The following is a 27,700-nucleotide window of genomic DNA, read 5'->3' as shown; positions in this document are numbered from 1 at the left end:
ATTAAGAAGTATTTATCATCCTAACAAACATCTTAAATACTTACGACTCTTTCTCAATTTATTATCTCTTTTGTTTCTATCATCCTAACTCGCAATGAAATCTAATAGTGCACCTCTTTGATGCAGGTTTTACGGTTGAAATCCACGTATAAACAAATAACTTTCTTTTCAGGAACAAAAAACACACAAAAGGAAGGACCACAAGAAGGATGCTTTGACCAATCTAGTAAACAGATCCAAAGTCATTCCTGCTTCATGGTTATAAATAGATAGTGTAATTTGCACACAAATAGGAGAAATGACACAAGTATTTGGTGCTTAAACTCCTCTGGCTGACGGCATTCTTCGTTCAGGATAATCTCAATCCATATGCTACTACTCCTACGGGAAGAAAAAGGTACAGAGCTGCAAAAATGCTGTGGTCAATTCTATACTAAGTGGTAAATTAGCAATTCATGGTTTGTGCCTGTACAGAGTCCATTTGCCTGAGGTAACATATTACTGTCTTTGTATTAACTAATAAATCAGCAATTCATAATTTTTGCCTGTATAGAGACACCATTTAAACTACAAGACAAACTAAAAGAAACCTTTCGTGTCCGCAAACTGAAATTTTGAGCAAGCCGTCAGCCCCGTGCCACTATTTTCATGAAGATTTCAATCCCAAACCAAGGTGATCATTGAATTTGATAAACCTGCTTCTTCAAAGTTTGAGTTGCTCTCGTATTCGAGACTCTTTGATGCACCAGGAATGGCTTGCGTAAAGTGGAAAGGTCGTCTTTGTCCATCCTCTAACTTAGAGGAGCAGAAAGACCATAAAAGCTGCATGGGTTGACAAAGATTATGTGGAGCTTCGACTGAGAGGTATGGAGAGCAAGTATATAGAAAACTCCAACTGCATCTGGTACCTTTATTGGATCAGTTCGAAGAAATTTTCTCTGGATTCTACAGCCATCTGGGAGACGAATCCCGACTCTGCAAAGTTCTTTGCTTCCTTTTGGTTCTTCAGGAAGAGGTGGATAAGTCAGGTTTCCGTTTGAGCTGGTTTCACCATCTTTCTCAGGTTTAGGATCATCATCAGTTACAGGTGGCCTAGGAGGGCTTTTGGCATCCTCCATGGAGGCTGCTATCGCCTGCAGAACCTCTACATCCTCCTCCACGGCTTCTTTGTCTAAAACAAAGAGAACGTAGTGAATTATGATAAACCAAGTTGAAATTTTTTTTGTCTATGACATATATGCTTCTTATTCACTGTTTACTGAGTTTTAGTTCACAGGAGTGTGACAATATAGTCGCTAAAGCCAACAGCACTATTATTTTGCTTGCCCTATTTGATGCAAAATTAAATGACCTTTCTAGTTTATTTGTATTTCAAAAAGTTCAAGAAAGAAAACTATATATATATATATATATATATATATATTCATGTGCCTTGTCGGGAAGCAGACATGAATTTTTCTGCACCATAAACAGCAGTCGATAAGGAGCATAAAGTAAATAAAAAATTTAGTTCAAGAAATCTGTTTTATAGAATAAGCATTGTCTGACTTACCTAGTATGTTATTAGGAGCAGAATCATGGGCAACTCTTGGACGTTTCTGAGGAAGAAAAGTATGATGCTCCTTGGGACCTTTGTCTAGAAATGGAAGCAAATCCTACATAGAAAAGGCTATCATAATTAAGGAAGAACCAAAAACACAGCTCTTAGTTTAATAAATCTGCATGAGCAGTTTGCTAGTAGGCTCAGATCCTACAGGATCACTAATGTAATTACAGGTCACCCGAACTTTGTATTACTAGTACCTCCAGCAAACGCTCTGGATGTACCATACCACTCCATGCGCGCATTTTTTGTCCAGTAATGGGATCGATGACAAGAACAGCAGGAAGAGTAATCAAGTTGTAGTAGGTGCAGACCTTCTTCCCCTCACTAGTATCATAGTACACCTGAGATTCTCATAACAAATGCAACATAAAGCAGCAAGAACTCCAAACAGATAAATAGGGAACTGTGACTAAGTCTTAAGAAATTGCCAAATCAAATAGAACCCGCAATTGATTTGATAGTTGATAAGGTAAATACCCAAGGAAATCAGATGTCTACACTAATATATGCACTATAAATAAAACAGACTAACCTGCCAGAAGATGAAATTGGTCCGAATTGTTTGTGCCACAGCTTCATTGGACCATGTATCACGGTTAAGCTTCAACACAGAGCATAACGTGACAATCTCGTAAAAATTAAATCACAGAAAAAAAAAACACAAGTTAAAGACAATTACCATGTGTGAGCTGAATTCTTCATTGGACTGCAAATTGATTAATAACCACTTACCCTGAAGGGAAGCCTCGATCTTTGCCTACACAAACAATGAAGCAGCGCAACCAATAATGCATAGAAGAAATACATCAGGGTTACAAAATCCAATTGATATTTACAGAATAAGATGATTAAAAGAAGCTCATATCATTCTTAATATGACATGATTAAAGTCATAAAGTCCAGTCACGAAACAGCTCATACAATTGGATCCACCTCAATCATGTGAGAAAACACATGCTTTCACTTTATTGAGGTCAATGAACTGCTTCAGGAAATACAGATTTCTGATGATAAAGAATCAATACGTCAATCAATCCCCATATCAGAAGCATCTATCTTGATATCAAATGACCTATCAAAACATGGAAGCACAAGCATGCATCTGGATACTGTAGCCTTCTTCATAGTTTTGAAACGTCACATATAAGAGAAACTATCCTTCATCAGAAGAGTCATTAAGAGTGCTGTCGATTGTCCACATCCACAGACAAACCATATGCAGAAACTGGTCAGTTGGGAATGGGCCAGTCCAACGCAACCTATATCACTATTGATGTGCCTCGAGCAACTTACTAATGCGAAATTTATAGTGCACTTGCTCAATATTATAAGACATGGTGCTAATGTAAAATCTCCAACAGCTACTCAATTGTTCATTCCAGGTCGGATTGTAGAACAAAAAAAAACGTCAAAAAGACAACAGATCTGCAAATGCAGACTAAGATGTATATATGAGACCCCAGAAAGTCAATGGTCTTTTGGTCAACCCAAAGGGCATGACCAAGAACTTGTAATGCCATTGGGGGCCCTAAAAATTGTCATCTCCATATCATCTGACTAGACACAAATCTAAATAGTAGGCCAACTAAAGATTCATCATTGGAAAGTAGCAAGCTCCACTTAACCAACAAATCATCCATCACTGGAATGTAGTTCTTCACTCTAAGGTCATTAACTTCCTCTAGTCTATGTAAAAGCATCAAGTCCTACCTTTTTTCTTCACTAGCAATATCGAGGATGAGTCAGGACAATGAGGTGGCCTGATGATCCCATTCTCCAACATCTGATTAGCACATGAGAAGGGATGAAATAGCAGGCAAAACTCCATGCATAATGGTGATGTGATGGTCATGTTCCCTTTTGCAGGGGGGCCTTAAGGCTCTCAAAAGAATTTCCAATATCTTCCAATATAACTTTCAGCTGAAAGAATCAAGCATTTTATGTTTAAAAAAAAGGATGTCTAAGCAGAGTCTCCTGTTCAGCACAGAACAAGAAGGCAGGGTCCAGCTCACAGGTCAAATCGTGACATGGGTTCCTCATCTACTACCACATTATTAATTTATGTGCGACAGATGAAACTCCAGTCAAGTGTTACAAAGTGATCCACAAGTAAGAAAAATGAAATTGCGATGTGCAACAAGTGGACATTCTATCATAAATTTAATAAAATAGTGTAAAATGGATCTCCAAAGTGGTAAATCCATGTTCTTGGTCTTTAAAACCCTCCCTCCCCCTCTCTTCCACCTCCTCTTCCTCCCCTCTTCTCTCCCTCTTTCTCTTCAGCAGGTGCCATATCAACCCGTACTGAGTGTTGGTACACAGATTTCATATTGAAATTGTACCAATCTGGTTATCGATCACCAAGATTTCCAACCTTATCTAAACAAGTAGAAAAATTTGTCGTTTGAATTAATAGAAGAAACACTACTGTTTAACTAAGAAACAAGAGAGCTCTGCAACATATTTTGCTCACCTGGTCAAAAGATCCTTGGTACATCAAAGCAAAAGGTGGACTATATAAAGAAGCAAGGTTATCACGGGAACCATTGGCTGTTGATGCAGAACTTTCATTTGATTCCCAAACAGCAGATCGTTTTGACTCCTCATCAAAATTGCGGAACGCAACCATTGCACTTGATTGATGCCTGAGGTTCAACAATAAAAAAGGAGATTAACTTATGCAATCGTTAATAGTGGAATGATAATAAAATCATGCACCAAATGGTGGACAAAAGATTAGAAAATATGTATTCAAACACGTAGAAGAAAGCAATGCTTGATTTTGGAAATGATTCAATTCTAAAGAATAAATGATATTTTGTGGTGCAATCCTTAAAGGGCCAAACGGATAGGGAAAAAAATTCAAGGAAAGCATTCATTGCAAGTAGGGTTAAGGGGCAAACCAAACAAAAGCTAAAGAAGGAATAAAAAGATGAACTAAAATGCCACCTTCAGTAAGAGCAACAAACAAAGATACACAAGTTTGTAAATTCATAATTGGAACTTGCAAGAATTAACACCGGTGTTCAGTAAGAACAACAAACAAATATATAAGTTTGTAAATTCATAGTTGGAACATGCAAGCATTCACACTGGTCAATGTCAAAGAAAACATAAAAGATATGTCTATGCTCAACAACAAACCAAAATTAACTTCCAAAACTATAAATTTAATTAAAGGATAACTACTACCTAAAAAAGGAAACCATGGCATGGAGAAAGTAAATTGGTAAAGACCACAATAAATATAAAAGCCTTTGGCTTGTTTATGGCAGATTCTGAAATTTTAACAAGTCCAGAAGAATAATGCCCATAGAATGGTCCCCTGATGCAATTTGAAAGCTACCCAGAAAATGCAATGCCCTTAGGTTTCACTTAAATCATGAAGTACTAAGCCAAAACTCAAACCATCCATGGGAAAGACAGAACAAAGTGATACACCGGCCCATATGATATACTTCAATTAAAATTGAAAGAGGACATGTAGGATCTGTTAGTTCTCTAGTTAGAACAAGAGTATAATAGGATTTCTATTTTAATAATTTTTAACAAATTTTATCCTTAAACTTCCTAGATATTTTAGGGAGATTATAATCTCTTTTTTAGTCTTTCTGATACCGAAGAGCCTTGATATGGTTATAGTATAGGATAGGCAAGTTGTTTACTAATTAGATATTGTCTTAATTGGAAAAAAAATCATGAAAGAATTAACAGACTTGGTAGGAGGGTTTCTTTGAAACTAAAAACTTATCATGAAAGTAATGGCTGCATCTCCATCTCTCTCTTCCTCCTTTCAGTTCCCAGTGGTAACAGCATACTAGCAGTAGACTGAGTGGGAAACACTGGATAGATGGCATCTTCCTGACCCTCCCTTTCTTCTTAGTCACTGACCAAGTTCACTAGCAAATTGTAGTTAACCAAGTTTCTGAGCAACAAACCATTGTAGCAAAAATGTGCTATGGAGGTATGCTGCATAAAAATTGCTCAACTTTTTGGGACCAAGGCTAAGACTCAAGTGTTACAAATTTATTAATTTCACTCAGGGAAGGCCCTACAATGGTTTCAGGCTGATTTTGGTAAATTCGCATGGACCATTCAGATTGAGATTCAATGATCTTCACAACCTCAGTTTAAGTTTTACTAATAAAAAATATAAGAGAAAAAAGATAAGAGAAAAGACTAACAAATAAGGCAATACTCCACCAAAAGTATTGAATTCAAAACTTCTCAAATTTCAACAGTTCTTGACATTTCCCCTTAGCTTTCTATTTCTAGACCACTATATAAATATAAAATTGAACTGTAACCCAAAGGAACTCCAACTTATCAATAGTGGCTTCAAAATTTTATCCAGCATCATTTGGCTTCAAATGGATTCCCAACCACCTTCAAAATTCAATGATATTCAGAACTAATTAACTTTCCAAAATAGTCATACTTCGGGCCCTAATTTTAAACAACAGATCCAAAGCCACCTCAAACGTATCTAAAAAGCATACCCTCTCCAGATCGTAACCATTACCACGCTTTACCAATCGAGGAGGATTGTCATTCTCCCTGACCTCTGTGATCGGAAGCAGAGAAGAAAGCGGCAAGGAAATGTAAGCCAGCAACATCTGCATCTTCCCATCATCACACTCCAGCCAATCTTCCAGTTGGGATTCCAGATGATGCCAGTGGCAGTGGTCGCGTCAGGCAAATGGTGATGCCATGGAAGTATAATTCCATGTGAAAATCATGGAAGGAGACGAGCTGTGAATGTGTATCTTCATCAACTACAGTTAGGAGGGTGGCCATGATAAGAGTTGACTGGAAACTGATTAGCAGATCTGGTAGCAGTTGATGCACCATGGGCTGCGGATGCATTGACGGGAGAGGTGCTTTTCAGGCTACTGAAATGACCCAAGCAATGGTGGCATTGGGATGGTTGGCATGTGACAGTTCAAAGTACCAAAGAAGCTTTAGCAATACTGATCTTGAGGTATTTCCTGTGTCTTGCAGAAGCATTTGTAAAAGCTACAAATATGCACTGTGAGAGCCTACTATTTAGGGTCACCTCATGTTACTGAATCATATAGAAGCCTGTCTCAGCCTGGCACATTACGAGCTCTATCTTTGTGCCATCCACCCACAGAGAAGCTCTTAATTCTTTCCATGCTTAAGCTGGTTATAAGAAACAATCTGACCATGTTCTTCAAAAGGTTAGCTTCATACATTCTTTTCAAACAAATTGGTTGTTCCCTCCACAACCAAACTTCCTAAAGTTACATCTATGTTTGATACGAGTCAGCTAACTACCAGGAAACTTCAGAGCATGATACTAAAGCAACTTTCTTACCTATTGTGTTGTTTTCAACTTTCTACTTGAAGGCTCAAGATAAATTATTTATGAACTCTATTTTGGATATTTTATCTAGGACATGTCTTCTACGAAAAATAGGTACGGTCATTATACTGAAGCTTTTGCAGCAAAAGCAAACTCTTTTATCATATTTATGTTATCTGATGCTATCTTGGCTTCCAGGACTAATTTTGAAGTAACAACTGGAGTAAAAAATAATAATAATTCACAGTCCAAGCAATTAAAATTTCATAGAAATACTAATAGCAAGTTTTTGCAAAACCAATATGAGCCGACAAAATCAAACCTAAATAAAGGTGTATCCCCGTAAAGTGTATCTCTTTTGACAGGTAACGGTGGACGCACTTCATCCTCGAGGGCACCTTGCACTAAACTTCCGCTTGACATAACATTCTCCTGCTCGCTGCAAAAAGTAGAGAAATTGCAGAACAATTCCTCACCACAAGAAGTGAACTATCATCGATGGCTGCCTTAAACTCACCTAGGACTTCCGGTGGGAGGCGGCGGAAAGGAAGACGTCGCCAGCCCACCACCCTCATTGCCGACGTAAAAGAGTTGGAGAGCCTCCTCAAGCTTCCAACCCGTTGCCTGCCGAATTTATCCAGAACATTAAGAACATACTACTGTACAGAAAACCCTAAAACTCTCACCACTCTTTAAACCCAACTTAATCTCCAACTAAAGAACGGATCGAACAACATCAACACCAGATCCTCCATGATGGATTGGTCCAAGGCGCGCAGCCACATAGACTGATTTCCTCATTGCTAGCCTCCAGTGAATCAAGAGAAGGAGGGGGGGCGGGGAGGGAAGAAAAGAGGAGAAAGGAAAACCTCGAGTTTGGGAGGATTTTGGATGATGTGGCCTACGATTTGTACCAAGCCAACATCCATCGAGCAATCAAGAACCGTATAAAAGGGTAACTCATCCAAAAGGAGTGGGGAACCGAACCTGAAGGAACTGCGTAGCGGTCTCAGGGGTCTGGCCGAGCGCGATCTCGAGGAAGGACGACACGAGCTGCTGCTTATCCGCCGCCGTTGGGAGGGTCTCCATTCTCCACCCCGACCAACAAATCTCGATGGGGTCGGGAGTCCACACGCACTGGCAGACGCGATGGCGAGAGCCTCGAGGAGAAGAGAAGGTGGGTGGCAAGAGAACAGAAACCCTCACCACGATCAGATCCTTCTCGGCTCTCTCTCTCCTTTCTCAGCACGCCGTCGTATACTTATACTTTTATTTAAGAAAAAAGATATATAATATATATATATGCTTAATATTTTTAATTAATAAAAAAAGATTTTATATACCTATAGGTATGTGTGTGTGTATATATACCTATACTTTTATTTTAGAAAAATAGATTATATATATATATATTCATTAATCTTACACTTCAAAATCTTATCTGATATATTTTTTATAATAAAAATATATTTTAAATCAACCCTACGTGTAGAATATAAATCCTTCAAGCTAACGAACTTGCGTGCACACTTAGGGTAATCTTAAATTCTTTAATTTTTGTTGATAATGATAATATATTCATGAGTTTTTAGGTATTTTATGATTTTATGTATTTCTTTAATTCAAGCGAGTTTATGCTAATTGTAGTTATGTAATCTTGAAAGGATGTCTAAGCTTATGAGGGCAAATTTGTCACTTCAAACTTTACGACGATTCGTTCATAAAATCTTATATAAAAATATATAGTTATAAAACATAGATCGAATAGGTCTGTGGTTCACTAATTAGACCACTTAAACTTTGAAAAAAATCAAAATGTTTTTTATTTAGATTTTCAAATTTTTTAATAATATTCATGTCTTTTTAATTATAAGAATGATATTAGAAAATTATATTTACGTCTTGCTTTGCTCCTTTCATTTTCTTCAATTTTATTATAAAAAATTATATTACATGTATGTCTTATATTTTCAATCTAATATATTTTATTTTATTTATATCTTTTATTAAACTCATGCTCTGACTATTTGATCCATAGATTTAGCCAGATTATGATAATTATATATACATAGGTAAAATTTATATCTATCTATTATAAATAATAACTGTATCTTTCTACAATATTTTTATTTTCTATAATATTTTTTATAAATAAATTTATTTTGAATATTAGTTTAACTGGTAAAGATTTTGACAGTTTCTTGTAAGTTTTCTGACTCGAATATCGTGTCTATCATTTATCATTATTAAATAATAATAATAATAAACGCATCGTGGACAATATTTAAGGCCGTAGCTCTGTATCAAGCCTAGTTGTCCATATTAGCAAAAATGCAAGGATGCACACTCATCAATCCATGAACATAAGCTTCCATGACATCCAAAGCAAAAAGGATGATTAGTTGTATTGTGTTGAACTGTTCTACATGCATGGAAGAAATAGAGATTGAGCTGACCTATTTGTTCTTTGAATCAATACAAGGATGAGTACAATCTCTATTACACATTTTGGGGACATAAAATGGTTTAGTTGAGTATTTTATTCCACTTACTAAATAACAAAAATAAGTTACCTCACAATAAACACAATTGTTTTTACATATCTACTTTTTTAAAATTTTTGGAATAGCTTATTTTCCCTAACAAATTTTGATATAGCATGTACATACCTCCAAAAACATTTCATGTGTCCCTCTTTCACTATTCATGCAGATAACTTAGGTTAATCATGGCTAATCCTGGTTAACATTATTAGTTAAGAGTAAAAAAATACAAAATTATAAAATGCCTAAAATATCTCTAATATTTTTATAATTATGATGAGTTTTTAAGGATATTTAGTGTTTTTTAGAGTATCAACTAATAATTAAATAATAAAAGAAGAAATAATGCTTGTAAAAGTGAAGAGTAATTAAACCATCTTCTCATTTTGGCTGTTTAATTTTCATGTACATGAAATATAGATGGATAACAAGCAACTCATATACTTCTGACTGTGTTACAGCTATTAAAGCTGGAGAAATGCCAAGTGAAACACTAAGCAAAAGAAATAAGAAACATGAAATGAGTACAACTCTTTATCCCTGCATGGCATGGAAGGCTTCTCATGACTTCCACTTCCCTGAGGATGTTCTTCTACCAAAGACTATTATTCCTATGCTGTCCTTTCTAATGAATCAGACTGCAGATGCAACATGAGGTTGACTTTGTATCTCCCTCCATATCTTTTCTTTCTCCACCAGCTTCATTTTTTCAACAAGGTGATGGGAGTGCAGCTGAAATGGAAGGAGAAAAGAGCCGGGGCACATTTTAATGGATTGCAGAACTCAAACTCTTCTTTACACAAGTCCTGAGATGTATGGTTCGGTCCGAGGCTTGTTCTTTGTCAGAATACAATTTATCGAAGCAAAGTCAGAAGCTTGTGTTGTCTGAATCAGACCGTGCCAAGCTGAAATTAAAATGAAAGTAATCAGTTTCAACAAAGACCGAACACTGTGCCAAATTTTCTTCACATTTCAGTTCAAATTTTTATGATTCGTAGTAAATGAATGCCATCAAAATCTTTAACACCATCCTTTTCCACATTCAATTTATGGCAAGAGAAGAGTTTATTTTGACAGAACCTGTATGTGGTTAGAGATCAGGGAGTTTCCGGCTCATCTCTCCTGGAAATTTTCAGACTATTTCGCATGTTCCGCATGGTTATTCTTCCATGTCCCATGTTGCCTTTTCGCATCATAGTAACAAACTCACCATAGTCAATACGACCATCCTGAGACATGAAATCAGCATCAGGTGAGCCTTCAAAATCTCGGTCAACTTTTTACGGCCTAGAAAATCGATATACAAGCACCGAAAATGTTGAAGTTAAAAGTGTCCAATCCAAAGTTGCCATATTAAACTTCGAAGAGACATCATAAGATGTGCACAACACAAGAACTCATACTAACTTTTGGAGTTGGGGAGATGTTACAACAGCATAAAAATATTCATTTTCATTTAGTTCATAGTCATACGATCATTATGCATCAAAATTCAGATAGATATACAACATCTTAATGAAAAATGTTAAAAAAAATCTCAATATTAACAGTTTTTAAATGGTAAAAGAATAATATTACTAGTAAGAAGATCCAAAAAAACGTTCTTCTTTATAGATCATTCCACAGTGAGAATTATAGGAAGCAACGAGCAACGAATCATACCACATCATGTCTAGAATTACTTACAAAAGTCATGATTCTTTCTTCTTTTTCTTTTCCAGCATGCTTGAAGTTTCACATGTCAAATACTTCATAAAATCAAAATATTCATGAGATATGATATGTGAATAGAACAACACATTCAGCCAAGTGCAAAAGCTATGGCTGTTGATCATGAATAAAGTTGCAGAACTAAAAATAATACTAAAACCAGGAAGAATTACTTTTTATCGGATAGAATGGAGACTGAATTGTCACTTACATTATCTTGATCAACTTCTTGGATAATATCCTCGATCAAAACATCAGTCATATTGTGCTCTTTACAAGCTTGCTGAAGTTCATCAACTGTGATATAACCACTTCCATCCTTATCAAAGTAAGAAAATGCTGCTGCCAAATGCTCTTCACGCTCCAGTTTGTTAAGATGTATCGTTGCAGCTACAAATTCCCCGTAGTCAATGGTGCCACTGTTGTCCACATCAGCCTAATTTACATATGAATTGTTCATTTAGATCACAGAAGGAAAATCGTAATGTCTAATTAACAATCATCGATGTCAATGAATGCAAGGTATTTCTGAATCGGTAAATCAAAGTGCTAGGGGAATTCAGAAACTTAGTTGAAAAACAAGTCCAACAGCACAGTGCAGTTTCCAAGAAAACACTCAATATTTAAGATCTAAGCTCCTAATAAACTTCAGAAATTCTTGTGGTTTTTGGATAAAGCTTAAGATCTAGATACTCCTATTCTCAAGATGCAGGCATAGACTGCTCCTGGTCAATTTTCAAACCTAGTTGCTCTTTTCTTGTAAGAGGGTGATACATAATAGAAGTTTAAGGGCCGACTTAGCATATAGCCAGGATGGATATCATAAAAAAAAGAAGTCTGACTTGAGTCAGTTGCTTTGTAATTTTTTCCCTTAAAAGGAAAAAATTGTAGAACCTGATCTGAGAAATGTTCTATTGCAACCTTCCAAAAACAATGTCCTTAATTTCATACTTTAATACCATGGAAACCTGATCTCCTTACTGGCTCGACTAACTCACCAACTTACTATGGAAATCTCACTGAAATCTGAAAAATGTTTGAACTTTGAAGCAACAATAAAATAAAAGATGATAACCATCTCAGTTCATGAAAACTATACTCTTCTTAGCCAAAATGTATTCTCAGAAAAAGAAGATGCAGAAGAAACTCATCATTTCAACTACACAATGACAATCAATATTCAACCCTCAAAGTGAGATAAATGAAAAAATAAGGTGTACATGCATATTTAAACAGTCAGATGTCTTGTCTACCCTAATGACATAAACAACCATTTCAACCCAAGTTTTTTCAAGTGTTTAACCTCCAGTTATTCTAAATCCTACAGTTATGTCCTACCTCGTCATCATAGACAGTAGACCAACCTTTAGAAAGTAAGGGTTTCTAATGTAGTAAAATTGCTTGAAAATTTCTTGTGGCATCATTGCATATGTTTTGCATGTTTTCTTGTGTTTCATGCACTCACTTATGTCCTTATTGTGGTCTTGTGTACTCACTATATCAGGTTGTCACAAGCCTTAGAAAAAGCTACTTGCAGGCTGCTAAAATTTCATCTCCCCGTTCATGCCATAGCATTTTAAATGTGTTTGTCGGGTGGTAAAGTGAATTTTGCCTCAGCTGCATGACATCATCCAGCAAGAAAGGGACAAAGTGCACTGGTTTAGACACTTTTTAGGTTTACGTTAAGAATAACTATTACAAATCAAAATGTGTTTTCAGTGTCTCTTTCTTTCCTTTGTTAATCCTATTTCCAATAACATGGATGAAATTTAGCAGTTCAGATGATTTGCTTACAGCATCCATGAGATCACGGATCTCTGACTCCTTCAAGTTTGAGCCATATCTTTTTAAACCCTCTTTTAGCTCATCGAATGTGATCGCACCACTGTTGTCAGTGTCCATTGCCTGGAACATTTCTCTCAGTCCTGCAATCTCCTCTTCGGAAAGGCTTTCAGCAATTACCTGGTACAGTTAGAACCAATATGAGATAAACTTGAAAAGTAATTGATCTTAATTGCAATGTGAGTGATGTCAACTTGTCCTGAGCTAGAAAATGTTTGTGATTGGATAGTGCAATCCACTTAAATGCAATACTAGCTCGAGAACAAAACTAGAAGAAGGTGCAGGTTTCCTTGTCAGTCATGGTTAAGGAACACAATCTATATATCTAGTATCTCTCAACCTAGAACTAATACAATCCGGCCAAAAATATCGTCAAAGATGAAAGAATATGGACAGTACCAAATAACTTGATCCCTTCACACAAAAAGATGCATCAAAGTCAAACTTGAGATCAAGAACAGCCATTCTAGTGTACTGATCCTGTACAGATGTCTGGTGCATTAGTATGTACTTATCAGAAGTATATGGCATGGGCCTCATGGTAACTATGATTTACTCTGATTGGCAAGAGTCTATACATACACCCTTGGTTTGTTGTAGATTATGCAACAGTACTCACGCAAATAACTATGGCACAGTTAATAATATTGTTATCACTTTGTACAGCAATTCATGCTCAAGATGCCTAATTAGGTGATATTAATACTATCTCTACTACTGCAAATAGCAGCATATATCTAGAGATTGATGAAAATTATATGCCCAATCAATGCCCTTGGTAACCCCAAAAAAGAACCAGAAAACAGTCAAAACGTTGCAGTATCATAACTGGAAGCAGGGTTCTATCAACTAGCTAAGGCTTGTTCAATAATTCATGAAAAGTTCTGCTAATTCATAGGAGACACTTCCATGAAACTCCCAGAAAATGTGGATGCAGAAAAACTGATGCTTCCTGCAGAGCTGGGCATGACAGTTGAAGCTTTCTACTAACCATTGAATAGTGTTAAAATTTATGTTTCCTGCATTAGGGATGTTAATCACTTGCTGAATTGATATAGGAAACCAACAGAAAATCACATAATACAAGTTTAATCTGTCAGAACTGCTTCCAACTGTCTTTAAGCTCAATTGCATTAGCTGACATTAACAGTTTTCATTTCCATCAACAAAATTATTATAAAAGGAATGGATAAGAAATTTATGTAAACCAAAAACAGATACATCAAATTCTCAAGTAATAGGAGTTATTTTTAATCGATGAATATTTTTGTGTGCCATGTCTTCCACCTCAACTTGCCAATCCAATTAATAATGTTTCCAAGGAGATGAATAATTACGTGAAAACAAAATAAAGGATAAAGAAAAGACTGTCTTGTTCTGCAAAAGAGACTTTCTCCATCTTATATGGAAGAAACAAGTGCTGCTTTTAGATATCAGAAGGTGATAAATGTATATTTTGTGAAGACAAAACATAGAAAGATTAATCAGCTTGTTCAATGGCACATGAGTTGATCGAAGAAAATCTCTCAGAAGAAAAGATAAACTTACTCTTAAAGCCATCTTCTTTAACTTATTCATTGCTGAGAATTGTTTAAGGCGAGAGAGTACAGCTGGATCCAGTGCCTGATCTGGAGCAACTCCATTTTCGCATATCCAGGGATGACCTAAGAATTAGAGTATTTGAAAAGCTGTCACCAAACAATTATTTTCAGCTAGAATTAAAATTTTTCCCATATTCATGCTTGTGTAATATACTTTCCTCATAGTTAGAAGTTAGAACACACAAATTCAACACTAAAGATAGATAATTGCTATAAGCTCAAAGAGAGCTTGGCAGATGCTTGAAGTTTGTATAATTGTTTTCTTTGACAAGTGTGTTAAGTCAGCCGATGCCTTCAACATTTTTTGAGACAACAAGATTGCTTGCAGAGGTGGACACCCTATTTGAACTGATCCTCCTTCTATGTACTGGTGATATTTTCAAATAAATAATTGTAATTTTATTGTGCTCATCCTCAATCTAATGTAACATATTGTGCTTTTGATGCAACTGCCTGTTTTCAGTTTAGCCTGTAATTATACCATACTTTACATACTCCTACAGCTAAAGTACTTTATTAGGATCACAGACAAATCGAAACTTATCAGGCAATCTCTAATTAGTGGACTACACCTAATTATGATTCTCCCCCAGAAGTTATAATAATGTCTGGAACTGAAAGATGTGCACAAAAAAAAAGAAAAATTGAGATTGGTACTCAAAATTCTGTAAAGAACTACTACAAACTATATGCTCATTATCATCATGAAATGGATGACATACAAAGTACTTCATGAGCAGTAAGGCGATCTGAAGGACGAGAACAAAGCATTTTTCTTATCAGGTCCTTCGCACTGTCAGAGATCATTGGCCATGGCTCCGTATCAAAATCAATGAATCCCTTCAAAACTGCATCAAATATTCCTTGCTGTGTTTCTGGAGAGTAGACATGGGTTAGTTCTAGGAATTGTTGTGATCACTAAGTTGCTAAAAAAAATAGATGAGAATTATACCAGCCCAAAAAGGAGGCACTCCACTCAATAATATGTATAGTATCACCCCAGCTGTCCAGACATCAGCTTCTGGCCCGTAGTGCTTGCGCAGTACCTCAGGAGCTACATAATAAGGGCTGCCTACAACATCTGTGAAGATCTGGCCTGAAAATTGCGAATCGGGAGCATTTTTTTAATACAAACAAATATAAGATGTAGTAGAAAAACTTGTTCTCTGGTAAAGAATAATGGAACTCATTGATAGCAGATAAGATTTCCACGTGCAGTTGGGGAAATCTCATCTGCTATCACTCATCACCAAGAAAACAGATCATCTGCATATGAGATAAACTTGGATGGAGAAAGGATGTGAACAAAGCAAGAAAGCATCTGGGACTGTTTTTAAAATCATCATCAAATAGTTCATGCTACAACATATGTGAAGATCTGGCCTGAAGATTATGAAGCCATAGCATTTACTAAAACAAACAGATATAAGATGCAGTAGAAATTCATGGAGCTCATGAGGAAGAAAAAAATCATATGCATATGAGATGGACTTGGAGGAAAACAATCAAGAAGATTACTATTAGGCTTAATCTTAACTTTCTCTGGAGACAGCAGAATCAAGAAGCCTGGTGTTCTATGATGCATTATGCTGTATAGTGAGACAATGCAAATAATAGAATTAAGGGGCACTACATAATCTCCTACTGATCAATGCACCAATTCGTTCTACCGAATGGTGCGTCTTCCGATTGATGCAACAACATGAACTCGGAAATGAAAAGGGGAAACCAATTATGATGTAATCGATTCAGATAGAAGCGCTTCTCTACCATGACAGTCTTGCTTACCGGGCTTGAAGAAGACAGAGAGGCCGAAATCTATGGCCTTGAGCGAGGAGTCGTCGTCCTTATTAGCCAGCAAGAAGTTCTCCGGCTTGAGGTCCCTGTGCATTACGCCGAGCGAGTGGCAGGCCTCCACGACGCCGACGACGATCCTAATGAGCTCGGCGGCCTTGCGCTCGCTGTAGTGGCCGCGCTGTATGATGCGGTCGAACAGCTCCCCGCCCTCGCACAGCTCCATCACGATGTGCACGTAGAGCGGGTCCTCGTACGCGCCTTTGATGGTGACCACGTTCCGGTGACCCGACAGGTGGTGCATGATCTGGATCTCCCGCCGCACGTCCTCCACGTCCTCCTTCGCCGTCAGCTTCCGCTTGGAGATGGACTTGCAGGCGAACTCCTTCCCCGTGGCGCCTTCGGTGCACAGGTACGTGGTGCCGAACTGCCCCTGCCCGAGCTTCCGCCCCAGCGTGTAGAGGTCGCGGAGGCTAGCGGTCTTGTGGCCCAGGACCCAGGTGTCGCCGCCGCCGCCGCTGCGCCGCATGGTGACGGCGTCGCTCTCGGGCTTCGTCGGGTCGGCGATGGTGGAGGACGTTAGGTGGTTGTGGTGGCGGTGGCGGCGGCGGCGTGGGGTGCCGTCGGAGGAAGAGGTGGAGGAGGAGGAGCGTTCGACGGGCCCGCTGTAGTTGGGGAGGTACTTGTTTCCTGCTAAGGATCCACGGCACGTGTTGCCCATCAACGACGGCGAGATCACTCACCGAGGCGACGTTGACGTCGAGAGGATCATCGTGCTTCTGTCGAAGAACGAGACGAAGGTTGGAGTCGTGAATGGGTGGAGAAAGACATGGCTGGTTCTTCGTCTTTGTATGGGTTGGGCTTCGAGAGTGCAGAGGGCGGGGAGCAAAGGAAGGGGAGGCGTTGACCGGTCTGTAGGCTAAATTTAGCGTGGGTTCTGTGGGTCTTAATCGATCTATTTTTGTGAATTTTGACTTCTTGGTCAACATAACATGATCCGTGAATCATTATCCTCAAAATTGTTTTTATTTTTTACCCATATTCTATTTTTTTAATATATTAATTAGCCTTTCTTAATATAAATCATTTTATGTTTTACTAATATTTTATTTTTGATTTAAGATTATTCGAGCTATATATATCTGATACTCAATAAAACCAAATCATACTAACTATTTAGGTATGTGAAATTAAATTAGACATAGATGATTAATTTTTTATCCAATTTTGCATCAAACATGGATGAAAGGTACATCAACTTAATTAAAATAAACCAAGTAAATGGAATGCTAAAAAAGAAAAAAAATGCTACTGTCTTAAGTAAGTATCAAAGACTTGACATTTGTCATGTTTGATATGTACAAATGTAAACTTCATGGTGGATTTTATGTTTTGCTTTTTTAATTATGTATCATACTAAACCAAATGTCATGTTAATATATGAGATTAATACTAATTATATATTATATCTTATAATTAGTTATCATTAATATTTTGATCTTTATATTTTCAAATATTATGATATTTCTATATTTATGTAAGTGAAACATTTGCCTCATTACTTTAATAAACCTCATCTCTCTTAATTTTTAATTTTATAAAATTATATTTTAAACGAATTTAATATTTTATTTTCATAATTACATATATCATAATATAATTTTGAAAGTATAGAGATCAAGATACTAAAGATAATTGTAATTATCCGTGAGATGATATTTTGATGAGATCATAGCTTATGAATTATAATATCATTATTAATTCAATTATCATTATTGTGCACTTTTCCTTTACGAAGATGGCGCCTTTATTTTCTTTTCCATCAACTTTTCTTTAGAGGATTGACGTAAAAGGATATAAAACAAATTAAATGTACTTTAATGACGACAAAGATGAAATAAAGGTAATAATACTGTTCTTCCCATCAACTTTATCTCTTGAAAAATTGATTTAAAGGAAATTCAAAACAAATTTTACTTGATGAAGAGTAATATACTCTACTTTTCAATTATTTTTTCAAAGCATTTATCTAACAGGTATTAAAAAAAGTATATTAGAATACTTTGATGACAAAGATATAAAGATATTAGAGTCACTTACCTAAAAAGAGTTATTTACTTTCCCCTTTTTCCCTTAGAAAGCCTATTTATTCAGCTTTTTCAGTTTTCTGCCTCAAAGTAAACTGCAATGTTTTCAACCTCTGTCACTTATTTTTATTTTATTTTTTATTTGTTTCCACAAATTCATCACTGATCCAAAAACATTCAGAACTGTATTAGTTTATGAAAAAAATATTTTTTATAAATAATTTTAAAGCAATAAGATATGTGAAAAATAGCTTGAAAGATATCATAATCCAAATATCAAACTTTTGAAGTTTAAATAAGAATTCATCTCAAGTACATTATACATCTAATTCCTTATTATAATATGTAGAATATGATGTGTAGTTTTAATATCAATCATAGGAAATTTTTAATTATAGCGTATAAGTATATATGTATAGTGATTAACTCAAATGATAATTCAAGTACTATTGTTTTTTTTAAATTATAAATATATATATGATACATTCTCAAAATTTTCAAACTTTATGTGTTTTGCAAAGCTCTCCTTTTTTTTTAAATAAATATTTTATCTTGATCAATCATTATCCTTTTTCATGCCTCCACCAGTTGCCTCCCTCCGTCTTACTCCTAGTGATTTTATGCTTACTAGCTCTATCGAGCGCCCTCCTCTACCTAGTGCCCGATCACCTATGTCTTTGTGGACGGGTCGAGCTGTTTGGTAACACAATGATCGATAGATTAAGCATAATATTTTTTAAATTGTTAGGGGTGAAATGATCTTTTTATATAACAATTAAGAAAAATTCAAAAGTGTAAAAAACTCAAAGTTATAAGGTTTTTTTTAATTTTAAATTTACTCATATAATTGAGATATTCAATATAAATATATATAACATAAATTTAAAGATAACTACAAAATCACTAGATTGAATATCTCAATTATTCGAGTATAATTATTTTCTATTATTAAACATAATTTTTAAATTAAGTTCAAATATTATTTATACTCTTAGTATAAGTGACTTTATGTGAAACATATTAAGTGGAAAACATATTATTATTTTTGCATCTAAAACTTTATATAATTGTATAGTGATAATTTTTTTTTTGGTGAATTCTGGTTTTTTTTCTCCCATAGCATCCCAAATTCGAAAGATTTTTATAGACTATCTTTATCCGTATGAAAAAATATTTTACTTTTATAATTATAAAAATTTTCATTGTAACCTCAGTCCTAACCAGGTTTCTACCCAACCAGCCCACTAGTCCCAATCAGGTTTTCACCTAACCCGGTCACCTAATCAGGAAGGGGATAATTAATGGAGTAAAAGCATGATCAAATATGAGTAAATATACGATCGAGCATGAATGAATGAAGGCAGGATGGAGGATAATGACAGACACGAGTAAAATAATTATTTTTTTAAAAATATTTTATAAATTTTTTAACTTAGGATAATCTATAGAAAAAAACACTTTGAAGTTAATATATTTTTTTTTTGGAAATTCGCCCAAAAAATTTCTTTTTGGGTGGTGGGTGGGAGACTACAATAATTTACGTATCTATGTCACCATTTAATTGGAAGAAGACCACGCGTCCACCCATTAATTGGTACTTTATACCATGGCCTTCGACGTGTCGTAGAAGCCGCACACTTTCCGATTGTGAGCTGCGGCGCGAAACGACAGCAGGAGTTAGGGCGGTGAAGACGACAGTGGGACCCACCTGGGACCACAGCATCTCCTAAAGCGGATTGGCCCGAATGCCTCCTCCTCATGTACGTCATTACATGTTTCTTCCTTAGTGGCATCTTATCTAACCTAACTCATATATCAAATTAGAGTCGTGGTTCGAATGAAAGCGGAGTTAAAAAAAAAAAGAGATTAATTTTAGATAAACAATACGCTCAAATCATTTTCTTTTCTATCATGTACAGTAATATATAGATTGACATTCTCTCATATCTTGTTAATGTCAGATTGAACATCCTAAGTTTGATCGGATGCCTCTTTGATCGAATAATGGTCAGTGATTTTACGTAATCAACCTTCAAATTAACTTCTCGTTTGACTTTAATACTTGTTCGAGTTCTATATAAAAATATTCCTCATATAATTTTTAATTTTTCTCAAATAATTTAAGTATAGTAATATTTTTTTTACGTTTCTAATTCATCGACCCTTGTGCTTCTTCTAGACATATCTCGATGGTCGTTTATATTACGAGTGATCGTTTGTGTCTCCACGTGTACCATAAGTGATATGAGCGTTACGTCAAAAGAACGAGACATATATATTTTTCGTAAGTGATAGGGATAAAATAATTTTTGATGTAAAAAAAATATATTTAAAAATATTGACGTTATGCATGAATTTATGATGATTTATTTTTTCGAGAATTTTTTTATTTTATTTCATAATCCGTATTTGAAACTTGAAATCAATGAATGGGGTCGCCGCATAAAAAAGAGAGAGGCGCATACTGATGAGAGGGGTACTCTCCAGCAGGGGTGGGTCCCACATCGAAGCTGCGCACCTTTTGATGTGGTGGTCTCCGACCGTAAAGACTCATACGCCCCTTCCATCGGTCCCGTGTGCCTGCGTCACCCGCACGCCAAACTGATGCGCCACCCTCCGCCACCTCATACGGGTTGTGGATGGACGCAAGAAACGGAAATGGGAGTGCGTTTTGGTTAAAGCAGTGATTCGAGCATCTGCGGGGGGCAAATGCGCGAGACCACTGACCACATTAAAAGGAAACCCATTTCGGTGGTCGTGTTATATATAACGCATTTGACCGTTGCGGAAAACTCCTTTGGAATAGATAGTTTGAAACATTCGGTTCGAAAACTTTGGGGACCATTAAATGACCAAATCACCCTTGTTTTCGATTCTATGCCACCTTTTAAATGGTTCACAACAGGCCAACTGGTAATTAAATAATCACAATATTTCCAAAAAATTTGAATCGGTATTTGCCAACTTATATACATGTTTGGGGTGAATTATTATTATTATTATTATAGAATTAAAAGCAGACGATTAAATATTGTGGTTTATCATGGCAAAGTCGTAATACTTGGAAAACAGTGCCTATTTTTCTAGGCCCCCGCCCCCGTCTGCATCATTCTTGTCCTCACTCCCACCACACCGACGGTGGGTCTCTAAACGTTGCGTCAAGTAGCAGCGCACGCCTCCGCCTCCGCCTTCAACCTCCGCCCATCCACTTCACTCCTCCTCGCCTAGGGTTTCCTTTCGACTTCTCTCGAGCTGGCTTAGATCTCCAGGTTCTTCCTCCAGCGCCTGGTAAGCTGTGTGCTGCTACTGATTCCGAGCTCGGATCCCTCCGATTGCTTTTTTGGTTTTCATTCGGGGGTTATTGTTGAGGTTGTCTTGCTCTCTGAGACGTAGGTGTTGCCGAAGCGGCACGAGGGAGATGTCTTCTTCGAGAAGGGGGCCGGATCCGCTGGGTCGCGGGCGGCTACTGCGGACGCAGACGGCGGGGAACCTTGGGGAGTCGATCTTTGACAGTGAGGTTGTGCCGTCGTCACTCGTCGAGATCGCGCCCATCCTTCGAGTCGCCAACGAAGTCGAGTCCCAGAACCCCCGTGTTGCTTATCTTTGTGAGTTCTTTCCGCGCATCTCTTGTCTGTGATGTGTTTGAATTTTTTGGCTCTAGATGATTCTTGTTGATAATAGCATGTCCAGCCTTTTTTGCTTAGAGCGTATTGTTAGTTTGAACAATGAGTGACATTTCACTTAGCTTATCGTGTGGTTTACCTGGCATTTTAATTTGGGATTTGATACGAGATTATATAACTTCATCTGTCTGAAGGGGTGATCGGGTATTTTCCAAAACGTGTTGTCGGCGCTATCTGATTTTATATTTCTTTCGGTCACTTTGCTGTTGCATGGTGGATACTTACGATAATATGATTGGGTTGTTAGGTTGCCTATTGAAGAGTCATCACCTATATCATTACAGGAAAATGAGGGAGAGGGGGCAGGAGAGATGAACTTGGTACAGTTTTCATATGTTAAGTTCATCAGTCACTGTCATCATTGAATTTGAGTAAACTAGTCCACATAAGGTTTCAAACTCATGTGTCAACTAGCAACTTCCTTTGGTTTAAGTATTATCAGGCTCTACCCATGGCTGCTTGGTGCAAGGGAAACCTTTTCATGCACTCTAGAAAAGAATCTATTGACTTGCTAAGGAGATTCACGTTGTCATCAGTCCAATTCTGCTCTTTGAGTAGGATAAATTGTTGTACTTGTTGGCTAGAGCTTCGCCGTTAATCTTAGAAACAAACTTTGTTTTGAATTTTCCAATATGTTAATGTTGAGGGCACAAGAAAACAGTAAGGTCCTTCAAGAATTCAAGGTACAACACTGGATTGATGATAGCTTACCATGTTTTGGGTAACTTTTTGTTAGGGATTAAAAAAAATTGTTAGCATACAATGCTAATATTTTCATTGATGGTAGCCTCTATTCATTTTTTTTCCTCACAAAAAATAAAGTAGAAGATGTTCGCTGTTTCATGCTCTGTATGGTACAAGATTTTGTATGATTCAGTACACTACTAGCTTAAATCAAAATGTGATGGCTATTTGGGACACCTTTAACTGGCCTGTTCGAAACTTTTATACAATACATTAAGTTGCATAAGTATAACTAGGAAATTTTATACAGAAAAATACATTTTTCCTTATAAATCATTTTAGATGCTGTTTCCCACCTCATGGTTTTTACTCATTGACAAGAAGTGTTATTCACACAACATTTTCTTGGGGCTTGTGTTTTACAGTGGTCAAAACTTGTACGACATAGTTATCCTGTTCACTTTTTGAAGGTCATATTGATGTAGTATTCTCACTTTTGTTCATTTTTGTTTGAGCATATTTTATAGTAGTATTTATTTTGTGCACAAAATTTTGGTATTCCTTATCACAATCATGTTGGGTATGAGAGTGATGATTTCTCCTAATGGAATAGGTCGGTTCTATGCTTTTGAGAAAGCTCACCGTTTGGATCCTACTTCGAGTGGGCGTGGCGTTCGTCAATTTAAGACTGCACTTCTGCAGAGGTTAGAAAGGGTATGTGTGTCATGTTCCTGAAGCTTAATTTAAGCTAAGTTGTGATATCTCGATAATTTTGATTTCTCCCATGCATTGGTAGGTTATTTCTTTTTCAGTGCCTTAAAACTATTTTATTCCATCCCTTACATTATCAGAAAAGATAGCTATGTTAGGAGATGTACTTCATTTGGAATTTGATTTTTCCATAAAAAGGCTCATCCTAGATTTCTGTTAACTTAATGATGAATTTAGTTTTATGATTGCTTTTATTGGATATAGTTGCATTTTGTTTTATTTTGTGCAGAGAGTTTCATTTAGATGTTTAATCGTGGACTGAATCATAACGCAACAGTGTATCACTTGCTACACAAACGAGCAACTTTTATTTTAATCAAGCATGTCTATTATGGTTTAGTTGGGATTGTATAAATGGCATCTTATCTGGGGACCTATCTAATGATCAAAACTTTGACGTATATCTGCATAACCTGTAAGAAAAAATTTAGAGCAAAATACAGTAGAGCATAGATACTTGTGCCTTGGATACTGCTGTCAATTTCATTATGTATTAGAATGATGCTGTCTTGTGACTGAATGCTGAACTTGACTGATATATATACACACACACCTGTGATTGAGTATAGTTGATGTATTATTATTTTATGTTATTAGGAAAATGATCCTACTTTGAAGGGAAGAGTCCAAAGAAGTGATACACGGGAGATGCAGAGCTTCTACAGAGATTATTATAAGAAGTATATCCAAGCACTCCAAAGTGCTGCTGATAAAGCTGATCGGTGAGCAAGATTTCAAACTTGAATAATTAGGATGTTTGGGTGGCTGAATCATAAACACCTGCACTTTTTGACATATTAACTTCTTCCAATCAGTGCTCAACTTACCAAAGCATATCAAACTGCTGCTGTCTTGTTTGAGGTCTTAAAAGCTGTTAACCAGACACAAGCTCTTGAAGTTGAACCTGAGGTAAGTTTGATTTTTTTTTTTAAATCTCATATTATGTAGTTCCTCACTTCATCTCTCTTAGATGATTAGCATAGAAGCTTTACTAGATCTGATTTATGTTTCTTGAATTTGTTACAAGACTCTTTTGTTATCTTGTTGAACTTAGTCCTTGACTCATCAGTCTTAGTTGTTTCAAGTGGAAGCTTTGTTATATTTGATTTGTGCTTTTTAAAATTTGTCATGCTCGAATTCACATTAATTGCGATTGGTACAGATATTAGAAACTCATAATGAGATTGAGGAGAATATCAAGACTCTTGGTCCATACAATATCCTTCCTCTCGATCCAGATAGTGCAAATCAAGCTATCATGCGTTATCCTGAGGTTTTATACTAATTGCTTTTCATTTGTAGGAAATGAATCAATTATATTATCTTGTGAAGTGATATCTGACAAGCTGTCTTCTGTTTATGTAGATTCAAGCAGCTGTAAATGCCCTTAGAAACATAAGGGGACTTCCATGGCCTAAGGGCCACAATAAGAAACCTAATGAAGATCTTTTAGATTGGCTTCAGATTATGTTTGGATTTCAGGTAAAGCACTGGAAAAAAAATCGATTCTCCAGTGTACTTCTATGCTTTCTGTCAAACTTTTTCCACCATTAAATGGTCTTAGTTTGATTGTCCTTCCATCTCTGTTAACTTACTGAAGTATTTTATGTTTGTTAATTCATGCAGGAGGATAATGTCTCTAATCAAAGGGAACACCTAATTTTGTTACTTGCAAATGTCCACATACGTCAAATTCCAAAGCCTGACCAACAACCCAAGGTTCTCTTCAACACTGTGCTGTCTATTGCTCCAATGATGATGTAGCATTACGATGTTTTGCCTTCTGCTTTTGTTGGACTGCACTAATATTTGAAGGTTGCTTGTTTAGTTGGATGAACGTGCATTGACGGAAGTAATGAAGAAACTGTTTAAGAACTATAAGAAGTGGTGCAAGTACTTAAATCGGAAGAGTAGTCTATGGTAAGGATGTTCAGATATGCACGTAACTCATATAAAATGTCTGAAGAATACCAACCATTTTTCATTTTTATGCATCCCCTTATAATCTCTTTGTTGAAGGACATAATTCATGATGTGTTTAGCTGGAATTATGGTTGCTATTCCTTGTAGTTTCTTATATATATTTTTTGATTTATAAAATCATCAGGTTGCCAACCATCCAACAGGAAGTGCAACAGCGAAAGCTTCTATATATGGGTCTCTATCTTCTTATTTGGGGGGAAGCTGCAAACTTGAGATTTATGCCAGAATGCCTTTGCTACATCTATCATCATGTATGTCGTTTAATATCAGTTCTTTGCTGCCTATTCTTTTATACCATGAAGTGTCTTTTACTGGTCAGGTCCTCGCAATTCGTGGATTTATATTTTTTTTTTTGTGAAGTCAGTTGACCACATCATCACATTTTCTTTAATACCACATAATTCTTTGATGCATTATTTTGATGTTGCTCTGAGTGCCATTTTCTTTAGTTGATAATTTGCAGTAAGGTCTATGGTTTCAAGTATGTGATCACAAACAGTCAGCTTTTCATGTGCACAAGTTAGTGTGCACAGGACTTCTGTAATTGGATTCTTATATTGCTGTTTCTTTCCGATGTTTAGGATATTGTTTAATTGTTTATTACAACCAATTATTTCAATTTATGGTAATAGTATTACTATATGCCATTTTCTTTAGTTGATAATTTGCAGCAAGGTCTATGGTTTCAAGTATGTGATCACAAACAGTCAGCTTTCATGTGCACAAGGCAGTGTGCACAGAACTTCTGTAATTGGATTCTTATATTGCTGTTTCTTTCTGATGTTTAGGATTTTGTTTAATTGTTTATTACAACCAATTATTTCAATTTATGGTAATCGTATTACTATATGCAATCTGTGATGATGTAGTATTACTTATTATGCTCTTGCTGTTAACCCTGATGGAGAGAACAGCATCATTGTCCATTCTATGCATTGTTAATGTACATAAGTTGCATAGAGCTTTATGCCATCCTTGTTCTTGTGTTCACTGTCTTTAGATCTTCCAACTTAGCTTTTCTGACTTCTTTCAGTTGTGTGGGAGCTGGGAAGAAAACTAGCTATGTTATTCTCGGAAATTCCTGAATTATTAGGGTCTAGGCAGCCAACTGTTTTACATGTTCTGAATTTGATTTATGGTCAAAACGTTCAGTTTTCTGTTCTATATAAACTAATGTAATGCTCATGCAATTCTTTTAGAACCCTAATTGCCTCTAAGTGATCTATATTGTCATGATCAAACCTCTGCTTATGACGTACATCTACATGGTTTTGGGTCTGTCTTGTGACAACATGATCCCTCATATATGATGTGGTATATATGATTTACACTCTTGTCTCTTGGTACAAGACCCTGGTAACTTGAATCGCTATTTGTATCATGTAATATATAATTCCTTTAGTTTGATGTTATAGCAGGTGAGAGAACTGTATAATCTAGTAGGTGCATGATAACAAGATTTCCATTTATTCCTTTCATGATGCATATATTATATAATAAAAAATACAATTTATCATGACAAGTGGGGATGTAATTGGTAAGTCTTGTCAGGGCCTCCAGGATTGCCTCCATTATATTTGTTGGTAAGTGCATTTAGAGCAAGTTGATAACAAGCATCAAAACATGTATAAATGCTTCCTCTTAAGACTTAGCAAGATGCACTTAAGAAAGAGCTTCTGCATAATCAGAATAGAAGGCAGCAAAGAATTGCCGTCAGACGTGTATATCATAGATTTCACTGATCAGCATCAATTCTTTTCCATAAGTGTCTATTTGCATGTGATTTCTTATCTGAAGTTGCACCTTAGTTTTTTCCTGCATCAGATGAGAATTTTCAGAATATTAGTGGTTCTTATTCTAAATACGCTGATGGGTGCTTGAAAGGTGGTCAAAAGATTTGTCCTAGCTGGACCAAAAGTCCAAATATTAGCAGTATGTCGATTAGAAGAATCCGGTTTACACTAGAATTTTCTTTGTTTTGTTATTTTTTATTGACTATTTTTGCAGTTGTGATTTGTTTATTTGGCTTTTAATCATTCTCCACTTTCTGGGACTTTTACTCCAATTCCT

At 36.3% G+C, this 27,700-nt stretch overlaps 3 protein-coding genes across 3 annotated transcripts in view; 1 reads left to right on the top strand and 2 right to left on the bottom strand.

The window, feature by feature from the left end:
- Nucleotides 1-406: 406 nt before the first annotated feature.
- On the bottom strand, nt 407-8,166 carry LOC135598485 (plant UBX domain-containing protein 7-like). Its single transcript, XM_065092330.1, has 10 exons — nt 7,920-8,166; nt 7,450-7,556; nt 7,255-7,371; nt 4,080-4,251; nt 2,286-2,363; nt 2,139-2,207; nt 1,804-1,947; nt 1,553-1,655; nt 909-1,171; nt 407-822 (listed from the first exon to the last, which is right to left on the bottom strand). Exons 1-10 carry the CDS (start codon nt 8,019-8,021, stop codon nt 658-660), a joined length of 1,320 nt encoding a protein of 439 aa, XP_064948402.1. The 5' UTR covers nt 8,022-8,166; the 3' UTR covers nt 407-657.
- A 1,704-nt stretch (nt 8,167-9,870) lies between these two features.
- LOC135598021 (calcium-dependent protein kinase 26-like) lies at nt 9,871-17,278 on the bottom strand. The gene is made up of 8 exons (XM_065091547.1): nt 16,417-17,278; nt 15,581-15,724; nt 15,351-15,503; nt 14,576-14,691; nt 12,980-13,147; nt 11,397-11,621; nt 10,556-10,704; nt 9,871-10,380 (listed from the first exon to the last, which is right to left on the bottom strand). Exons 1-7 carry the CDS (start codon nt 17,141-17,143, stop codon nt 10,573-10,575), a joined length of 1,665 nt encoding a protein of 554 aa, XP_064947619.1. The 5' UTR covers nt 17,144-17,278; the 3' UTR covers nt 9,871-10,380; nt 10,556-10,572.
- A 4,367-nt stretch (nt 17,279-21,645) lies between these two features.
- The window catches only part of LOC103985320 (callose synthase 3), a 28,288-nt gene continuing 22,233 nt past the window's right edge, over nt 21,646-27,700 (top strand). Inside the window, exons 1-10 of the mRNA XM_009402983.3 lie at nt 21,646-21,797; nt 21,903-22,114; nt 23,490-23,590; nt 24,245-24,369; nt 24,463-24,556; nt 24,810-24,920; nt 25,013-25,129; nt 25,274-25,366; nt 25,476-25,567; nt 25,755-25,881. Of these exons, the coding sequence (XP_009401258.2) occupies nt 21,928-22,114; nt 23,490-23,590; nt 24,245-24,369; nt 24,463-24,556; nt 24,810-24,920; nt 25,013-25,129; nt 25,274-25,366; nt 25,476-25,567; nt 25,755-25,881 (1,047 nt within the window). The 5' untranslated portion in view covers nt 21,646-21,797; nt 21,903-21,927. The remainder of the gene's footprint in view (nt 21,798-21,902; nt 22,115-23,489; nt 23,591-24,244; nt 24,370-24,462; nt 24,557-24,809; nt 24,921-25,012; nt 25,130-25,273; nt 25,367-25,475; nt 25,568-25,754; nt 25,882-27,700) is intronic.

The sequence above is a fragment of the Musa acuminata genome, chromosome BXJ2-1, assembly GCF_036884655.1.
Source record: "Musa acuminata AAA Group cultivar baxijiao chromosome BXJ2-1, Cavendish_Baxijiao_AAA, whole genome shotgun sequence".
In the NCBI taxonomy this organism is placed as follows: Eukaryota; Viridiplantae; Streptophyta; class Magnoliopsida; order Zingiberales; family Musaceae; genus Musa; species Musa acuminata.
This window is presented reverse-complemented; position numbering and strand designations above follow the sequence as displayed.